Raw genomic sequence first — 21,282 nt, 5'->3', positions numbered from 1 at the left:
CACCAAGAGTTACAAAACTTTCATCACCAAAATGATCTCCCTGGTGTTTCCCCTCTTCAGCCACACACACATTCATATTCTCTCTCTCTCTCTCTCTCTCTCTCTCTCTCTCTCTCTCTCTCCCCCCCTCCCTCTCTCCCCCTGTACAGCAGTCTATAACCCTGGCAACACTGATGTGGTCTCCATCTCTCCGTGTTTGCTACTGTGAGAAGGTTGATCCTGTGGTTGATGACCTTGTGAGATTAGCTTTGTCTGCTCAGCATAATACCTTCAAGGTCCCTATAAAGTCCTTGAGTACATTGGTAGTTAAACTTTGAGATCCATTTATTTGTCTTTTCCTAATTATCAATTTAAAATGATTAAGCATGAACAGTAAGCTTTTAAAATTAAACTCAAGTAAAAAATATTGCTCCTTAGGCTTACAAATACAAGTAGATTCAAAAGGTATAAGCATGAGCATTTGGTAAATTCTCTTGAGTTTTGGCTAATCAGTGGACTGGGTAATGTTGAAATAAAAGAATGTGATAAATTTGAATTTAAGACTAGATTCTAAAATGTGCTATTCTTATATGTAAGTGTAGTTCCCTCAGTAGAATTTTTTTTTGTTTGTAAAATTCCATGATTAAAGGTTCAGAATTACTATGTATAACACTTTGTCAGGTTAGTTCAGGGCATTATTAATTTGGATGTCCCTGTGCTGATATTAAAAATATCTTCAGATGAAACTTGACTCTCCTGTTTCAGTTTAAGAAGCAAACCCAAAGACAGAAACCTTTACTGTGCTTGCTCAGTAATTATATCTCTTCAGCTACAGCCATTTTTCAGCACCAGACTTTGCAGCAAGAGGCAGCAAGGGAAGTAAGAGGAATTGATAGCTTTGTGTAACTTTCATCATGAGGTTCATTAGAATACCATAATTGAAGTGATGGTAAAATACTGATGCTTCCCCAGCTAGACATGTTGGTTCAAACCTGTAATCCTAGGTGCTTGAGAGTTGAGAGGCAGAGATGGGGGAATCAAGGTTCTAGGCCAGCCTAGACAAAATGTTCATGAGATTTCATTTCAGCCAATGGCTGAGCACAGTGGCACATGCTTTGTCACTCCAAGCTGCATGAGAAGTGTGCTGTCTGGGTAGAGTGGTTCACGCGTGTCATCCTAGCATCAAAGGGATGCACAAATAGGAGGCTCGTCTGGTGTAAAGCCAGATCCTATCTTAAAAAATAACCAACACTAGCCAGGCACTGGTGGCTCATGCCTGTAATCCTAGCTTCTCAGGAGGCTGAGATCTGAGGATCACAGTTCAAAGCCAGGCAGGAAAGTCTGTGAGACTCTTATGTCCAATCAACCACCAGAAAACTGGAAGTGGTGGTACACTTTAAGTGGTAGAGCCCTCACATTGATCTGAAGAGCTGAGGGACAGCGCCCAGGCCCAGAGTTCAAGCCCTATCACTGACCAAAACAAGAACAACAACAACAAAGAAAAACCCAACACTAAAAGGAAGTGGCATAGTGGTTCAAGAGGTAGAGTACCTGTTTAGCAAGCTTGAGGCTCTGAGTTCAAAGCCCAGTATTCTGTTCCCTAAAAGATGAAGTTTTCCAATTGAGAATTAGTACTTTTCAGCTGTTGGTTTACAATATTATAATTCAATATTCCTCTCTGATGTGCAGATAATCTTTCTGTATACCCTGTTTCCTCTTTATAATTTCCATCTTTGTACTTCAATTAGTTTTAAGTTCGTTTTTTTCTGAGCCATACCTTGAGTCCTTTTTTTGCTTTAAATATTTTAGGTAGGATCTAGTATTTTTGCCTAGAGCTGGCCTTGGACCTCCATTTTCTTACTTATGTCCTCCTATGTATTGGAATCCAACATAGGCATATACCACCACACTTGCTTGTTGATTAAAGAAGGAGTCTTGCTAACTTTGCCTGGGTTAGCCTTTAACTGCTACTCCCCCGCTCCCCCTACCAGGGAATTTCAGTGTTCTTGAGTATATATTTATATACCTAATTTTCATTTCTTAAACTGAGAGCCAGTAGTTTTCCCTTCTTAAAAACATGTTTTGGTATAATTTTCATTTTAATGGTTATAGCCATCATTTCATGTTAGCATGGCCAGGCATGTTTGACCATCATAATTTTATCAGAAATTTAACACACACACACACACACACCACGCACACACACGCACAGATTATAAAATAGTTTCAGACAAGAACTGGTGGATCATACCTGTGATCTGTATCTACTTAGCAGACTGAGAAGATTGTTATTCAAGGCCTGCCTGGGTGTATACTGGAGACCCTGGGCAGAGTGGTGTATGCCTGTCATCTTAGCTACACAGGAGGCTGTAATTGGGAGGATTATGGTTCCAGGCAAGTCCAGGCAAGACTCCATCTCATCAGATGACACTGGGTGCCACCCCAGTTATGGTGGAAAACATAAAACTAGGAGGATTATGGTCCATAATGCTAGATCCCCATCCAAAAGCTGAGTAAGCAAAAAGGGCTGGAGGCAAGATTCAGCGGTTGAGCACATGCCTAGTAAGTGTGAGCTTTTGAGTTCAGTCCCCAGTCCCACTGGGCACTGGGTTCCTAGCTACTCCGGAAGCTGAGACCTAAAGGACAGTGGTTTGAAGTCAGCCCCGGAGAAAAAGTCTTTGAGACTTCATCTCCAATTCACCAGCAAAAAAATGCTGTACTAGAGGTTTTCAAATGATAGAGTACCTGTATGAGCAAGTAAACAAGGTGATATCCTGAGACTCCGAGTTTAAGTCCTGGTACTGTCACAATAAAAAGGAACAGTGTTGGCTAGACAGTGTTGGCTGTGCCCTCAGCCCTTTTTGCTTTGGCTGTGTTTTGAAAAGGGTCCATATTTTTATTCGGGCTGCCCTCCAACCATAGTCCTCCTACCTCTACCTGCTGACTAGCTGAGTTCACAGCATGTACCTCCTCGCCAAGCTTACTGGTTAAGATACGGTCTTACTAACTTTTTGGCCTACTTTGGCCTTAGCCTGTGATCCTCTTGATTTTTGCCTTTTGAGTGGCTGGGATTACAGGCCTGAACCACTGTGCCTAGAAAAAAAAAAAACCCAAAAAAAACCCCAAAAACTGTCTGATTTAGTGGAGGACAAGAATGATAGATAACGCATCCACATAGTGGCTAAGGATGAGTTACTTGCGTAAGCCTGTGTAACATACCTGGAGTTCTCAGAGGAGAAGGCCAGCTGCTTTCTGCTAGAGTTTAGTACCTTCCATGTTTTGCCATTTGTGCTATAATTTTTTTCGAAACTCAGTTCAAACATCCCAATTTGGCAAAATACTTTCACATTTTCAAATTAATTAGGATAAGATGGTATGAAATGATTTCTTGAGATGACTTTTGTTCCTGTAAGATGGATGGACAGCATCATTCACTCTTTTTTTTTTTTTTGGCTGTTCTTTTCTTCTCTTTGGTTTGTACCAGCCTTGTCAGAATTTAAACTATCTTGTTGGTCTTTTCCAGAGAAGTAACTTTTAGCTTTTGGTGTTTGGAAAACTCTCTAATAATAGTTACAAGGGGAAGGAAATGAGTTTTGCATCAGATATTGACAACAGTATTTATGCGGAAGAAAACTGACTAACATACTTCATGCATTCAAAAAAAGAAAAATCATAGTTAAGGAATTTGTGTTCCAACCAAAGTGACTTTTCAGGGGGAAAAAAACTCATCATGAGTAATAACTCAGGAGATATTGTTTGTTACCTGTCTGACAAATTGAGTAGAGAAAGATGTTTGAGCAACTGAACTGCTGTCAATAGGACTGAGAACGCATTAAACATAAAGTTATGGGTAAAAGTTAGACTCCACAGCCGGTGGTGGTGGCTCATGCCTGTAATCCTAGCTGCTCAGGAGGCTGAGATCTGAAGATTGATGTTTGAAGCTAGTCAGGGCAGGATACTTATCTCCAACTAACTACCAAAAACTGGAAATGGAGCTATGTATGGCTTTAGTGGTAGACCACTAATCCTGAGCAAAAAGGAACTCAGAGATAGCACCCAAGCCCAGAGTGTAAGTCCCAGAAATGGAAGAAAAAAAAAATTTAGACTTCACAAGTGCTTAAGGGGTCAGGTCATAGAATTTCATTGAGTAATGCTCAGACCTCAGTTTTAGGATTACCATCAACAAGACCAATGAATACATATTAAGATTTTTTTCCCCCTTACAATGTGTAGTTTAAGAGTTGTTTCTTTTTTATAAACAGAGGTTAATGTGCTTGTTGACTTCTTGTAGCTTTGCTTTTTTTGAGTGTGTGTTGGTATTCGGACTTGAACTGGGGGGCTGGGCACTCTCCCTAAACTTTCTTTGCTCAAGGCTGGCACCCTACCACTTGAGCCACAGCTCCTCTTTGGCTTTTGGTGTTTAATTGGAGACAGGAGTCTCACTGACTTTCCTGACTGACTGATTTCAAACCTCGATCCTTACATCTCAGCCTCCTGAGTAACTAGGATTACAAACTTGAGCCATGGTGCCCAGTTAGAGTTGCTTTTTTATGATATAATTGTCATTTTCTGATGACAGAAAGTGTTAGTATGTTTTACAACGGAGATTCACAGTCTTGCTTTCCTCTATATACCCTCAGTGTCATTCTACAGATAGTCACTGCTATTCGCTTTTAGGTTTCTTTTTTTCTTACATAAAAATTGACATAGTCAGAAGTGGTGCTGTGGCTCAAGTGGTAGAGTGCTCGCCTTGAGCAAAAAGAAGCTCAGGGACAGCGCCCAGGCCCTGAGTTCAAGCCCCAGGACTGACAAAAAAAAAAAAAAAAGTTAAAAATTGACATAGTGAATAGCAAATAGCCAAAGCAATCTTGCACACACAAAAAAGGCAATACCAGGGGTCTGGGAGTATAGCAATTACCTACTTCAAATTATATCCCAGGACCATAGTAATAAAAACAGGATGGTACTTGTAAAAGCAACAGACATGTAGATTAATGGAGTGGAATAGAACATCCAGAGGTAAATGGATGCATCCATAGCTGTCTATTTTTCCATAAAGGTGAGAAAGTCCTATTTTGAAGGCATAAATTGGAGAAAAGATCATCTCAGTTTATAAGTAATGCTGGGAAAACTAGATACCCACATTCAGATAACTGAAACTAGATCACTATCTCTGATCCTGTATAAGAATAACTTGAAAATGGATCGCATACTTTGTGTTAAACTCCTGAGACTTGGAAACTACGCTAAGACAACATGGAAAAACCCTTCAAGATGAAGGCAGAGACAAGTAGTTTTTCTACTGGAATCTTAATAAAAATAGTCCCTGCACCACAGAGGAGACAATGGTGTCCTACTGAATAGGAGAAACGCTTTGCCAGTAATGATCTGACACAGTATTAATATTCAGAATTTGTAAACACTGAAAACGTTTAACACCAAGAAAATCAATAATCTAATAAACAAATAGACAAATAAATGGAACAGATACTTTTCAAATGCAGAAATAAAAATGGCCAATAACTATATTAAAAAATGTCATCTTTAGCTATCAGGGAAATGCAGATCAAAATTGAATTGAGTTGGGCACATGCTTGTAATCCTAGGTACTCAGAAGGCTCAGATCTGAGCATCACAGTTTGAAGCCAACCTAGGTAGGAACGTCTGTGAGAGTCTTATGTCCAGTTAACCTCCAAAAAGCTGGAAGTAGAGCTTTGGCTCAAGTGATAGAGTGCCAGCCTAGAGAAGAAAAGCTCTGGGACAGCACCCACACTCTGAGTTCAGGATGGACACAAAGCAAAACAAAAACAAAAAAACCCAAACTAGATTTGAGCTGAGCATGATATCGCCTCTCATCTTAGTTTCTTGGGAGGTAGAAAGCATGAGGATTATAGTTGGAGGCTAGCCTTTGCAAAAAGTTAGAAAGGTTTTTTGGTTTTTGTTTGTTTGTTTTAACTTTACAAATAAGCTGGACCTGGTGGTTCATGCCTGTAATCTCAACTACTTGGAAGGTGATGGTAGAAGACTCATAGACCAAGACTGATTCCTGGCACTATCCTCTCAGATAGTGAGCCCAATCTGAAAGGTAAAGTAAATCAAAGAGATTGGGGGTGCTGCTGAAGTTGCCTTTCAAAACAAAAAGAATACATTGAGATTTAACCACTTTGGTCAGAATGGCTACTGGGAAAGGAAAAAGAATGTGAGGGGGAAAGGGAGCCCTATACACTTGGGTGAGAATACAAATTAGTCCACCACTATGGGAAGCTGTGTGGAGGTTCTACAAAACTCTAAAAATACAAAAATAAAAACTACCATATGATGCAGATATAGTAATGCTAGGCATGTGTCTGCAGGAGCCAAAGGCAGCATTCAATAGTTACTGCACACTCATGTTTCTCATTGTACTGTTCACAAAAGCCTAGTCATCGGCTCTGGTTCATGCCCATCACTAGATGAATGGAAAAAAGTGTGTGAATGTGGGCTCGATTATATATAACTATATTATATATGCACACATATAGTATTAGCCTTGAAGAACTCAGTCACGTCAGTGACATGAAAATGAGTATAAGTAGAACTCGTTATAAGGGAAAGTAAGCGAGAAAAACAAGTATTGTGGAAGTATTATGTCACGTGGAATCTTAGAAGACAGAAGAGAGAGCTCATATCTGGTGCTACTCGGGAAGCTGAGATCTGGAAGATGACAAATACTAGGCTGGCTGGGCAGAAGATTTTGCTATACTCACATCTCCAAATAGCCAGCAAAAAAAAGGCCTGGAGGAATGGTTCAAGTGGTACAGTTTAGCTTAGTAAACGGTGTCCTTCCATCCCTCCTCCCTCTCCTCGCCCTTCCCACCCCAGTTGTAGTATATACATTGTTACTCACTTTACCCTTTTCACCTCACTGTGTTAGAGGACCTTCATTGAATGTTATTTAGTTTTGAATGAATTGTTGGATGAATAATTACTGAATAATTGAATAAAACAAAGGGAAGTGGGAATTTCCCCCATGTCTTCCTTTGAGAGTTCAGATGTGTTTATCTGTTTGTCGTTACCAGCTTGCATTCACAAGAGATGGGCTCTGTGGCCTGTGGAATGAAATGGTTAAAGATGGAGAAATTGTGTATACTGGCACAGAGTTAGCCCAAAATGGAGAGCTCCCTCCTAGAAAAGGTAAGCATTTTTAACTAGCATTTTTTTTTATTTTTGTAAAGATCATCATAGGAATTCTGTGATGTGCTATAGAAACAGGACATTGGAGTGGCACACTTCTCTGAAGTTTCATATTTTGTTTAGTGACGATTATCTAAGAGGTTAATGAGTATTCCAAGCTGCCCAGGTTTCATTGCACTGATGGCGTTTTCATTGCAAAACCAGCCCCTTGCATTTGTGGTGCTCTCATTTCCTATCTGTTGTACAGTTTGGACGTTGTTAATACTTTCCTCCTTTAAGTTGTTTTGCCTAATTTTTTTTTTGACACATAGTCTTTTTATGTAGCTCAGGCTGGCTTGGAATTCACTATATAGCCCATCCTGACCTTGAACTGATGATCTTTGTCTCTCTACCTCTCAAGTGTTGGAATTACAGACATATGTTCAATATTGATTATTGTAATATTATTCCTAAAATTTTTCTTGTATAACTCTCCTTTTGCAGCAAAATGCCAGTAAACAATCCTGTTTAGGTTTGTGGTTAGGAAAGGAAAGAGACTCGTGTACATTTGTTCTTAACCTTGACTGTGGACAGAGTCATCATCAAGACTTTCAAAAGTAATGGATGCTTGTACTCAACTCCAAACTTGTTGAATCCAGAAAGCCTCAGTTGAATTCCACTACTGTTTGTTGGTCTTACTACTTCAAAGCCTTCAAGAGAAAACTACTACTTTTTCCCCTTTGTAGAATAATTGGAATCCTAGATATTTGAAAATACATGAAAGGCTGGGGGGTGCTGGGTGCTGGGCACCAGTGGCTCATGCCTGTAATCCTTGATTGAAGCCATGTGGCTCAGGTGCTAGCCTTGAGCAGAAGAGCTCAAGTACAGAGCCCAGGCCCTGAGTTCAAACCCCAGGACTGGTACAAAAAAAGAAAACAATACACAAGAGACAGTATTAATGTATCTCTTTGGTGACAATGTCTAGCAAAGTGAACTCCTGTTTCTTTTGGTACAATTTCCATATAAATACAGAATAACAGATATGAATACAGTTAGTGATTGTGAAACCCTCCCCAAATACTGTGGGGCTCCGTTTGTTTATTACAGGGCTCCACAGCTTTCTGTATCCATTCCCTGTATTCAGAAGTATACATATTCATTTATTTATATATTTATTTATTTAATGCTGGCACTCAGACTTGAACTCAAGGCCTGGGCCCTATCCAGCTTTTTTGCTCAAGCTTTTACTTTACAACTTGAGGCACAGCTCCACATCCAGTGTTTGGTAGATAATTGGAGTAAAAGTCTCTCCTCTGGGCATGGTGTCATGCCTATAATTCTGGCTACTCAGGCTGAGATCTGAGGATTTTGATTCGAAGCCAGCTCAGGCAGGAAAGTCTATGAGACTCCTCTATCCAATTAATTACAGAAAAATCTGGAAGTGGTGCTATGGCTTAAGTGGTAAAGTACTAGCCTTGAGCAAAAGGAGTTCAGGGACAGCACCCAGGCCCAGAATTCTAGCCAAAACCAAAAAATCTCTCAGACTTTGCTGCCGATGCTGACTTCAATCCACCGATCTCAGCCTCCTGAATAACTAGGATTATAGGTGTGAGCCACTTATACTCAGCTGTTTTCTATGAAGTACCTTTGATAACTTTTTGTTCTTTATTCTTTTAAAAATCACGTGGCTAGAAAACAAAAGAGAATTGTTCTTTGTGCACATCAGTAATCAACAGGGAATGTTTTTTGACATTTCAATTTAAAAGTTTCTATTTTGTGTATGTGTATGTATGTGTATATGTGTTAGTGTGTTGTGTGTGCATGCACACGCATATGCATGGGCATGTATATGTGCATACCAGTACCAGGGCTTGACCTCAAGTCTTGCTCAGGGCTTTCAGTTAGCTTTGTAGCTCACAGCGGACATTCTACCACTTGACCCATGCCTCCAATCCAACTAATTTGCCTGTTAATTGGAAGTAATGCCTGGGCTGTCTGTGAACCATGATGCTCAGATCTTACCCTCCTGAGTAGTTAGGATTACAGATGTGAGCCCCTGGTGCCCGAAAAAGTTTCTATTTTAAATGTGACATAATAAGTACTTTTTATGATTAGAAAATATACTTTTTAATAAATAGGTTCATACATATCATGTTTTCTTATGTGAGTTTAAACCCAGGGCTTCAGTTCTGGAACTCAGTTGAACCACAGCCCTGGACCCATTTTGTTTTAGGAATATTTTGATAGAGTCTGCAGTTTTTGCCCCGGGCTGACCTCAGACTTTGATCTTCTTATCTCCATCTCTTGGTCCTCTTACCTCAGCTTCCCAAGTAGCTTGTTCCTTTCCACCTGCCTCGCTTCTTGGTTGAGATAGGGCCTCAGCAACTTTTTGTCTGGGTCAGCCTCCAACTAATAATCCTGATCACCTCCCAGGTAGCTGGGGTTACAAGCATGAGCCATTTTGTCTGGTCTCGAGTTCTGATTCAGTAAGTTTGTGGTGAGCCTTGCATTTGCCTTTAAACATGTTTCCAAGTTGTGTTGATGCTGTATACTTGAGGAATACCTTGTTTCCCTTGCATAGGCCTGGTCTGTTGCATTGGGAGAAACCAAAAGAAAGGAAAAGTGTTTTCTTGTGCACTCATTAGAAAACAGAATAATGAAAATGTATCTAGTGTATTCCAAAACAAGCATAGTTGTTTTTTTCTTCATCCACTTTTTGTCCTTCATAATGCTTCTTCACTGTTTTGCATCTTGAGAGCTTTCTGGAAAGCTTTAGTAGTCTACCTTGCGTCCTTCTTGTGTCAGCTGTAAATAATGATGTCAGCATCCGTTGGATCCCTTGCTTGTCTCTGGAGTCTGTTCCCTACAGGATCAACAGTTCCTCCGTGTCTCTGAAATTGGCCTTGTTTATGTGGCCTTTAGCTTATACCCCGAGGTTTCTAGGGTATTGCGTTGGAATGGAGTAGGTAAGAGTGAAGTCTTTGGCAAAGTGATGACATGTCCCAATATTATCCAAAGAGACACAATGAAATCTTCAGCAAGGTTGCGTTCTTAGCTTTTCTGAGAACTTGTTCAGAGCCTACCATGGGGGTTAGGACCCATGGTAGGGGTTAAGGCCCACTTTGAGAGTAAGAGCATGGCAAGGCATTGAGGTCTGGACCCGTCTCCAAGCTGCCACTGCCATCTGGAGAACTTCATTTGTTTGCTTAAATAGATTATACATGTGCAAAGTTCATCTGGGGAAGATGGATTTTTTCCCCCTTTTTGGATTTTATGGTTCTTTCCCTATTGTGGTCTTGAGTCAGAGGACAATTCAAAGGACAGCCACAACAACAAGCTGATGAGGAAATCATGCACATCCACCCTACCTGATTTCATTTCCAGGCCTTTTTGCTTGTGATCATGCAGGCATGAGTTCTCTGATGTGGGAGCCAGCCTTATCCTAAAGATCATTCCAGTCTAAAGATGTCCTGACAGAATTATCACTCTGATCTTGGGAAAAGAGAGTCCAGAAGCTACTAGAGAGGCTGAGCAGCCAAGGCTGGGCTGACACTTTCTCTAGAGATGGCTCATTGCCTTCCTGCATAGAAAGGAAGCCCTGTAGCAAAAGGCTTACTATACTTTTAAAAAATGGTCAGCTTTGTCATTTGTAACATACTTTTCCAGGTGTTATAAGTGAAGGCAAAGGTTTTCCCTCATTTTTTTTACACTGTTTCTGCTTATTCGTATTTCTTACTATCTTATTTCATGATGATTGGTCAGACATTTTTGTCTAAAGCTAACAGTATTGCCTTGCATTCATATTTGTATTTCTCTGCTATCATACTTCTTTTTTTTTTTTTTACTTAACCTCAGCCATCCATTCATTCTGACTTAATTTCAGCCATTGGTACTAATTACAATACTTTATCTAAATCAAAACTAAGGGCCCCACCCACCACATCTGTTATTTTTCTAGACCAGTTTTCTAGGTGTGTACAATTCAGTCTGCTTCACACATTCACTCTCTCAGTAAGCACAGACCCCAGAGAGCATGCGTTCTACAGAGCATGTCAAGTGTTCATCCTTCTCAAACCACTCACACTTCTACCCGACCTATAGACTTGCAGGTTTTCAGGACACCACCTTCAGGTTTGACAGTTAGCTAAAATGACTCAGAGAAAAGACTCACTTGTTTATTCTGCCTTTAGAATATACAAGCAGGATCAGGCAGATGGGAAGAGATGTGCAGCAGAGAGTGTAGGAGTGGGGAAGCTTGCCCAGTCTGTGTCCTCTCTGGGCATGCCCCTCCCTCCACGCCCACATCTTCACCATACGTTTTGTAACTAAATCGTTACCCTTGCTCCCCTGCTTGAGGTCAGGAGCAAATTCCCCTCCTCTAATGACCTATTTGATTGTTCTGATGACCAGCCCCAGTACTAAACTATTTTATACTTATAATCTCATGCCTGTAATCCCAGCTATGAAGGAGAAACAGGTGGAGTCTTAGTTCAAGACCAGTCCAAGGCAAAAAAACAAACAAAAAGCACTACCCTATTGGAAAAATAACTAAAAAATACAACCAACAAAGCCAGGGGTGGGGGTGGGGGGAGGTTGGGGGGAGGTATGGCTCAAGTGATGAATGCTTATGTACCTTAGCAGGCCTGAAGCTTGAGTTCTAACTCCACTACTACAAAAAGCTAAAATTAAGGGGAAAAAATTAAAGATCTGAGGGCATAGCTGAAGTGGGAGTATAGGTGTGAGCCTTCATATCTAGCCTATTTGCTGTAGAAGCCAAGATTTGGGGCAAAGATGAGATATAGATATGATATGTAAGTGTTAAATATGTAACTATTATATATAATTATTTAACAGTATATGAATATTTAATCTGTAAACATATATATATATAAATATATGTTTAGAGATTTAAAAGATGGGAAGTATTGTAGTTGAGCTCTTATGTCTATATTCTTTTAACCTGGGCAGATGTTTCTCCTGCCATCATAGTTGCAGTGAGACAAAGGTGTGTGTGTGTGTGTGTGTGTGTGTGCGCGCGCGCGTGTGTGTGTTGTGTGTGTGTTGTGTTGTGTGTGTGTGCGCGCGTGTTGTGTGTGTGTGCGTGTGTGTTGTGTGTGTGTGTGTTGTGTGTGTGTTGTGTGTGTGTGTTGTGTGTGTGTTTATCAGTGTGCCTGGTGGCAGATGTGTTTGTATTCTTGCTCAAGAATCCACAGATTAGCTAATGACTCCATTTAGTAGTGCATCAATGTCTTGAGGCTAACAAAGTTCTGGAACATGGCTTTTAAGTGGATACACTACAGAATAACAGCATGATCTTTGGCGATATAAAAAAAGATTGTTAGAATTTTATAATTCATTCGAGGGGAATCTGTAATCTTACATTTTTCACAGTCTTAACCATGATGTGGAAGTTCTATCAATTTGCCTGATGAGTAAAACTAGGGAATTAAGAAAATTCAGCTGTCCTCAAAGCAACACACAAGACATGCAAATGCACATGTTGTTATATTCCACGCTGTTAGCACCAAAGGGATGCATGCTTATCATTTGAGCCATAACTCCACCCTTTTTACCTGGGTTGGTCTTGAACTATGATTTTCCTACCTGTATTTCCTTCATATATAGGGTTATAGGTGTGAGTCATCCTATCTAGATTATTTGCTGGCTCTGAACTAGGGTCATCTTGTTCTCTATCTCCCAAGTAGCTCGGCTTACAAGGGTTACCTACTGCACTTGACTTCTTGCAAACTTTGCCCAGTCTATCCTCTTCCTATATCTGCCTCTAGAGTATTACAGTCATGAACTTCCACTCCCAGCTCTTGCCTAGCTTTTTTGCTTAAGACTAACACTCTACCACTTGAGTTACACTTTTACTTCCAGCTCTTTGCTGGTTAATTGGAGATAAGAGTCTCATGGACTTTTCCAGCAGGTTGACTTGAACTCCTAAGTTTAATTGTTCCTCCTGCTTCTGCTTCCTGTGTAGCTGAGACTATAGGTAAGTACCACCATGCCAGGCTCATGCAGCTATTTTTAATTCAGTGTTAGGTCTCTTAAAATTTTTAACTCATTACTAATTTGTATTGCATTCAAGGTAATAAAATTTCCAAGTTTTATAGTTTTCAATAAAGGGTTAATTCATTCCCAGATCTGTTCTCTAGAAATCTGTTCTCCACCACCCATCAGGGGTTATTATTAGTTTTGGGGTTTTTTTAAATACAAATTCTGGATAAAGGAACGTATACACAGAAGTTCAAAGTTTCTTTGGATATTTGTATCCAGGACTTCCCACATGATTAGCAAGCAGTCTATACTGTGTAATACTTCCAGCCTACAAGATTTATTTTAAATAGAAATTAAAAATTCTTGTTGGATATGGGTAAAAGGAGAGATATTCCAAAAGTGAAACACCTAGACCTTACAGGTTCTGACTGGATTTTGTCTTCTTTGAAGACAGTAAGTGTATCTCGCCTGTGTCCCAAGCCATTGAATTCTATGCACTTCGGTTCTTCAGTCCGAGACACAGTGGTTTGAGCAGATGGACATCATAATTTAAGTCAGAAACAGGGCTGTAAATACACCAGTGACTTCATCCTGGCTCTAATGTACCTGGTTTATGATCAGGTAGTCATATTTGATAATAACCCTGAAGCCACAGTCTGATTATAAAGTTTTCCATGCAGCTTTAATGTGTTTGTCTCTTATAGTTGGCTGAAAATGAGAAAGTATGCAGGAAAACCTCAACAAGGGTTATTCTGTGGCAGTTTTGTTCATTATGACTCAAGGTGAATTTATACAGCATTGTTGGATCCAAAATTAGTTAGACTATTGCCTGGTTTCTGTGATAGCTAACCTGCGGTGCAGGTGTCTCCTTGGCCTCTGGGAAAGGTCTGCGGTGTGTGCATGTGCAATAAACGTGAGGGGCGGGGAGGGGGGGCGGGGGGAAGGATGGAGGGACTCAGGGAACTTCCTTGTACCTCAGTTCAACTTTGCCTCATTGTCTAGCTTCAAGGGTCTGTCTTCTGTAACATTGCCTGAATGGATGTGCCTCTAGCCCACATCGTTTCTATAATTTCTTACTTGATTATTAAAAGATCTGGAATGGTATTGCCTGTTTTGTGTTAGGCATTTGGGATATATCAGTGAACAAAACCAGACAAGAAAAATGAAATGAACAACTCCGCTCTCCCCAAGAAACAATAACAACAAAAACATTTTAGAGCTCACATTCTAACTTTCTAATATTTGTCCATTTAATATGGCATTGTTTTAATTCTTATTTTCCTAAACATGAACTTGAGAGTGTCTTCTTAGCATTAGACATTTGGCCTTTCCTTTCCTTTTCCCTTCCCTTCCTTTCCCTTCTCCCTTCCCTTTTTTTTTTTTTGGTCGGTCATGGGGCCTGAACTCTGGGCCTGGACACTGTCCTTCAGCTCTTCAGCTCAAGGCTAGTGCTCTACCACTTGAGCCACAGCGCCACTTCCAGCTTTTTCTTCTTATATGGTACTGAGGAAACCAACCCAGGGCCTCATGCATGCAAGGCAAACACTCTACCATTGAGCCACCTTCCCAGCCCTCCTTTCCTTTCCTTTTTTTTTTTTTTTTTTGGTGGTACTAGAGTATAAACCCCATCTTTTTTGCCTTAGTTGTTTTTTTTAGCCAAGTTCTCTTGTTTATCCCTAATTGGGCCTTAACTGAGAGAGCCTCCCATTTATGCTTCCCAAGTAGTTGGGATAACAGGTGCATGCCACACACATACAGCTATATTGGTTGAGATAAGAGTTCTGAAAACTTTCTGTCTAGTCTGCCGTGCAGCTGAAGCCCTCTCCATCTCTGAGATTACAGCCTCAGCAGGAATTCCTTGCATATATATTTGGCTCATTGGCTTCAGTATTGTGATGTCTGTCATATTTGGTCTCTGTCTCCAGTTTCTGACACAGGTCTCCTGGAACAGTCCTCAGTTCCTGATGATGGATGATAGGAACTTCTTGTTTTAGTATTTAGTTCCAGTCCCTTTCCCAACTGAAGAGATTCTGAAACACTTGGAATCTCTGTAGCCATGGCTTTTTCATACCCTAATGAAAGGGGGGGGGGGGGACTTCAGCTCCATGTATCTGAGGCTCTTATGATCCAGACCCTTCCACCCTTGTCTTATCTGCCTTTTCTCTTCATTTGTGCTAGTATGATACCTTTTATAGTAAACTGATCACAGTGAGCAAAGTGTTTCCCTAGGTTTTGTGAGTCATTGTGGTAGGCCCTATGCTTTCCCTTTCTGAGGTTTTAGTTGTATATTGTCAATCTCCATCTGAAAATATGAACCGGAAAATTCCAGAAATAAGCCATTTGCAAATTTTAAGTTGTGTGTGCTGCTCTGAGTAGTGGAATGAAATCGCGCCTGGTCCTACCTTGGATGTCTAGTGCAATCTACCAGGAGGTAGTTAGTAGCTGTCATGTTAGCTGGTTGTCAGGTCAGCTGTTGCTATTTGGCACTGAGTTCAAGTAACCCAGATGTAGTAACCCAATAGTACCACACAGTTCCTGCGTCATTCTCCCAACTTGCTCCTTGTCCTATAGCATCACAAGAAGGAGAGAATAAGTGTAAGAGAGTGTGAGAGACAGGGAGGAGAGACCACTTGCATATAACTTACCAAAGTATAATAATTAGTCTCTCCTATTTTTAGCTGTTGTTAATCTCTCAATGCGCTTAATTTAGAAATTAAACTTTCCCATAGTACGCATGTATGTATGGAGGGAAAAAGCAGTATGTGTAGGGTTTAGAAGTGTAGTTTCAAGCATGGGTCTTGGAACTCAACAGGAGGTCTCGGAACCTGTCTTCCATGGGGACTACTGTATAGCAAACTGATGTATGTGAAGTATATAGATAGAATTGCATAATATAAAATATATAGGTTTCTTTTAGGCTGCTAGGGATTGAACCCAAGGGCCGTTCGTGCTAAGTATTTATTATCTCCCCTCCAGCGTAGATTTATATTTGTATTTATGCTATTCATATGAATAGTTTAGTAAGAACATTTCATGCCAGGACTTGTTTGTACTTCAGAGTTGAGGTGGTTCTTTCTCCTCTGTCCTGGTTATAAGGGAATTTCCTGGCGATTGTTATTAACTGAGCATCGCTCATGGTCTGAGGTCATGTTCTCACCTCTTTTTGAATTAAGTTCAGTACATGGCTGTGATCCTCAGTTATCATTGGAGGAGGGATTGTACAGTTACGAGTGATTTTTGAATCAGTTCCTTCCTTGTATAGAGCAATTGGGAACAACTGGAGTAAAGCAACTAGTGTGAAATTCAAGTAAGCACATTACTAAATGCCAGCTTTCTTAGTTGGGAAGTCTAGTAAACAATGGATGAAATATTGTGTAAGATATTTTTTGGATTTGAGTGATGTTAGTTTCTTTGTCTCCCTTTCCTCTGGCAGTATTGAACTCAGAGTAGGTGCTCTAATACTTAAGCCAACAATATCCGCACCTACCCACCCTCTTTCCTCTTTAGTTTTTGCCTTGGGTCATCTTCTATCTTCTTTTTTGTTGTTGTTTATTTTGTTTTGTTTTGGGAGTAGGGCTTGAACTCTGGGCCTGGGTGCTGTCCCTCAGCTCTTCAGCTCAAGGCAAGCACTCTACCACTGGAGCCACAGCACCACTTCCAGTTTTCTGGCCGTTAATTGTAGATAAGACTTTCCTGCCCGGGCTGGCTTTGAACTGAGATCCTCAGATCTCAGCCTCCTGAGTAGCTAGGATTACAGGCATGGGCCACTGGTATCCAGCTCCAGCTTCCTATCTTGATCCTTCTACTTACACTTCCCATTTAGCTGGGATTACAGGCACGCACCACCCTGGCCATCTTTTATTGTCCCTTTTAATAAAATTGTATAGTCATTTATTACTAAAGAGGTCATCCTAAACTTGTTAAAGTTATAATTCCTGTTTTTCAAATTATTTAGTTAATGACGTGTGTTTAACTTTGGGAGAAACATTTGCAAAGAGACTACGAAATGACCTTTTGTTTTGAGAAAAGCAATTACATTTTAAATTTTCCAGATGATGGTGTTGAAACCCAAAGTGGAACCAAGAAAGAAGATCTAAATGACAAAGAGAAAAAAGATGAGGAAGAAACCCCTGCACCTACATTTAGGGCCAAATCAATCCTGGAGAGCTGGGTATGGGGCAAGCAACCAGGTATGGCAGCCCTCTTAGGCCTTCTAACCTTGCGTCTTGATCTGCTACTCGTTTTGACCAACATGGATGAACTTCTTGGTTTGCTAATGGAATTTTCTGAAATTAACCTTTTTTGTATTGTGGTGAAATATATATACATATATATGTGTGTGTATATATATGACAAGACTTGCATTGCAACATTTTAAGTGTATAGTTCATTTGCATGCATACATTTACACTATGATTGGACAACATCATCACATTTGTTTCTAGAACTCTTCATCATAACCAAACTGCCACCAATTCTACCACTGTTACACTTTGGTGACTGTGCATTTAACTGTTCTAGGAATCATGCAATATTTATCCCCTTGCATCTAGCTTCTACATATGAGAGAAAACATGTGCCATTTATCTCTCTGAGCTAGGCTTACTTAACATGATTTGTTCTAAGTCCATCCATTTCTCTGCAAACCCAATTTTTTTTTTAACCAACAAGGAATGAATGAAGTTTTCTTGTACAAATTTGTAATTTACAAAATGGAAAATTTCCCTGACCATCCCAACTGCAATTTTCTCCTGAGGGTTTACCGGCTATTACCAGTTTTCTTTGTTTGCATGAACATACATATAAATATGTGTATGTGTAATTTTAGTAATGTTACTTACCTTGTAAGACTGTCTTGTGTCTTGAGATGAGCTGTGTGGGTCAGGCCAAGTGTTTATGCTGTTATCTAGCATGTATTAGTGTAATCTAAAAATTAGTTGAAATGTGACTTGATTTTTTTTTTAATTTTTATTTTCATCTGTCTTGCTAGAAGTGGCCAGACTATTTTCAGACACAGTTGATTTCATCTTTTCTATTCTTCTTTTTTTTTCTCATTGATTTTGCTTTAATCGTTATTCTTTGTTTCTGTTTGCATTGGATTCTGTTTCTTCTAACTCTTCTTCTTAAGTTAGAAGTTTAGATGAATGATTTTAAATCTCTTCTCTTTTTTAATACAAATATACATAGCCAAAAATCTCATCCCTAGAAGTGTTCACATCCCATAAACTAGGAAATATTTTTTCATTTCCAAAGTTTTTGAGTCAGGTACCAGTGGTTCACACCTATAATCCCAGCTACTTAGGAGGTTGAGGTCTCTAAGGATCATAGTTGAAAGCCATCTCTGGCAGAAAAGTCTGTTGAGACTCATTTCCAATTAACTGGCAAAAAGCCTGAAGTGGAGCTGTGCTAGTGGTAGCATGCTAGCCTTGAGCAACAAAAACTCAGGGACAGTGTCCAGACCCTGAGTTCAGACCCAGGACCAGTACACACACACACACACACACACACACACACACACACACACACACACACACACACACACACACACACACACACACACACACACACACACACACACACACACACACACACACACACACACACACACACACACACACACACACACACACACACACACACACACACACACCAAAAACCAAGCTCATTTCCAATTAACTGGCAAAAAGCCTGAAGTGGAGCTGTGCTAGCACACACACACACACACACACACACACACACACACACACACACACACACTCCAAAAACCAAGCTCATTTCCAATTAACTGGCAAAAAGCCTGAAGTGGAGCTGTGCTAGTGGTAGCATGCTAGCCTTGAGCAACAAAAACTCAGGGACAGTGTCCAGACCCTGAGTTCAGACCCAGGACCAGTACACACACACACACACACACACACACACACACACACACACACACACACACACACTCTCTCTCTCTCTCTCTCTCTCTCTCTCTCTCTCTCTCTCTCTCTCTCTCTCTCTCCAAAAACCAAGACTTGTTTTTATTCTCATACATTCATTTTTCTTGGGGAGGTTCTCGATGACATTTCCATTCATGCACATGTTGCATCCTGATCAAGCTTGCCCTTTCTGTCATTCTCCCTTATCCCCACCTCCCTTCTAAAACAATTTCAGCAGGTTGTTCTGTTTTTTATATACACAAATCAATGATTTCAATCATATTCATTTTTATCTACCCTCACTGTTTACCTTCCCTCCTCCATCTAATACTCAGACCTGTTAGCAAAGCCTGCTTTATTTTCTTATCATTTTTTTCCCTAAAGTGTAAACTAATTGTATCAAGGCATTTCACCATGGCATTTAACATGATATTTGAATTTTAGCCACATAACCCTCTCTCTTGTTTTTTCTTTCCTCTTGCCCCATTCGTTATGTCTTCTTCATATAATTGCAATGTATTTTTATATGATTTACATGCCTATTATTCTCTCATAATATAACATTCTTATAATTAGAATCATTTTCTATGTGTCTCATAATTTTTTTCAACTTATTTATTATTTGAAAGTGTGTTAGTTTAACTTCCAAATATTAGAAGATTTCTAAATACCTCTTGTCAAAATGATTTTTAGTTTAGTTGGAGTCAGAAGGCATATTCTGTGTGTAAAAACTTTTGAGATTTGCAATCTGTCTGATTGTATTTTACTATTCTGTGAATCTTCAAGAGGTTGTTTTTTTTTCCTTGTTTGAACCAGGGTCTTGATGAGCCTGCTATAGTTAAGTGTTCTTCAATCTTAGCCCTTTTCTATGAATCTTAAATGAGGTCAAATTAGATGATAGTATTGTTTAAGTGTACTGGCTTGAAATAATTTTCTCCTCACTTGCTATTTACCTTATTGGGAGAGAAGTTCAACTGACAGACAAGATTGGACTAACAGGAATGAGAACTCTCCACAACCCTTAGTTACTTACTTATTTGCTACTTTTAGTAAGTAACAAAGTAAATAATGTTGGCTAGGTGACGGTAGCTCATGCCTGTAATCCCAGTGCAATTCAGGAGCCTGAAATTTGAAGATCATGATTCGAAGTTAGCCCAGGCAAGCAAGTCTGCGAGCCTTCTATCTCCAGTGAAGCACCAGAAAATCTGGAAGTAGAGCTGTGGCACAAAGTGTAAAACAGTGCTAGCCTTGAGTAAAAAAAAGCTCAGGAATAGCTACTAGGCTCTGAGTTCAAGCCCTAGGACCAGGAAAAAAAAAAAAAAAGTAATACTGGTAGTAAGATACAAAAAATTAGATGGGCCAGGCGCTGGTGGCTCACACCTGTAATCCTAGCTTACTCAGGAGGCTGAGATCTGAGGATCGCTTTAAAGCCAGCCCGGGCAGGAAAGTCCGTGAGACTCTTATCTCCAATAAACCACTAGAAAACCGGAAGTGGTGCTGTGGCTCAAGGGGTAGAGCGCTTGCCTTGAGCTGAAGAGTGCAGGGACAGTGCCCAAGCCCAGAGTTCAAGCCCCATGACCAACCAAAAAAAAAAAAAATTAGATGGTACAGGTAAAGCAAGGGCAGTTCTGCAGTCTTTGCTTCATGAATTCTAAAGCCTTGTTATTAAGTGCATGCATTTATATGTGTGTATGTGTTTGCGTGCACACGTGCACATACGCACACACGTGTGACAGTACTCGGGCTTGAATTCAGGGTCTTGTACTCTTGCTTAGCTTTTTCACTCAAGGTTGACACTCTGTCACTTGAACTACACTTTCATGTCCGTGGTTTTGCCGGTTAATTAGAGATAAGAGTTTTCGAATCAGATCTGAGATCCTCAAATCTCAGCCTCTCCTGAGCAGCTAGGATTATAGGCTCAAGCCATCAATGTCCAGCTTGTTTACATTTTTAATTTAGATCATAACAGTGTTGGCTAGAGATTTTCTCTGTCTTGAAAATACCCTGCTAAGAATGTAGACTTTATCATTTTTGTGTGTGTTTGTTTACTTATTTTTTTAAAGGTGGGATTGAACCCAGGGCTTCATGCATGTTAACAAGCTCTATACGTCTTAGCTATACCCACAGTCCTATAGGTTTGTATATGTTTACAGAGTGGCATCTTACCAGGGAGGCTGCGTGGTCTTTGTCATATGTTGTACTCCTCTGTGTGTTTACATAACCCCTCTCTGCC

General features: G+C 40.1%; 1 protein-coding gene across 1 annotated transcript in view; it reads left to right on the top strand.

The window, feature by feature from the left end:
- Herc2 (HECT and RLD domain containing E3 ubiquitin protein ligase 2) overlaps nucleotides 1-21,282 on the top strand; it is a 152,931-nt gene that overhangs the window by 4,656 nt on the left and 126,993 nt on the right. The window contains exons 3-4 of the mRNA XM_042697406.1: nucleotides 7,038-7,152; nucleotides 17,184-17,321. Coding sequence (XP_042553340.1) covers nucleotides 7,038-7,152; nucleotides 17,184-17,321 — 253 coding nt within the window. The remainder of the gene's footprint in view (nucleotides 1-7,037; nucleotides 7,153-17,183; nucleotides 17,322-21,282) is intronic.

This window comes from Dipodomys spectabilis, unplaced genomic scaffold, assembly GCF_019054845.1.
Source record: "Dipodomys spectabilis isolate Male_0828 unplaced genomic scaffold, ASM1905484v1 ptg000219l, whole genome shotgun sequence".
Classification (NCBI taxonomy): domain Eukaryota; kingdom Metazoa; phylum Chordata; class Mammalia; order Rodentia; family Heteromyidae; genus Dipodomys; species Dipodomys spectabilis.
The sequence above is the reverse complement of the archived record's forward strand: the minus strand, read 5'-3'. Positions and strand labels throughout refer to the sequence as shown.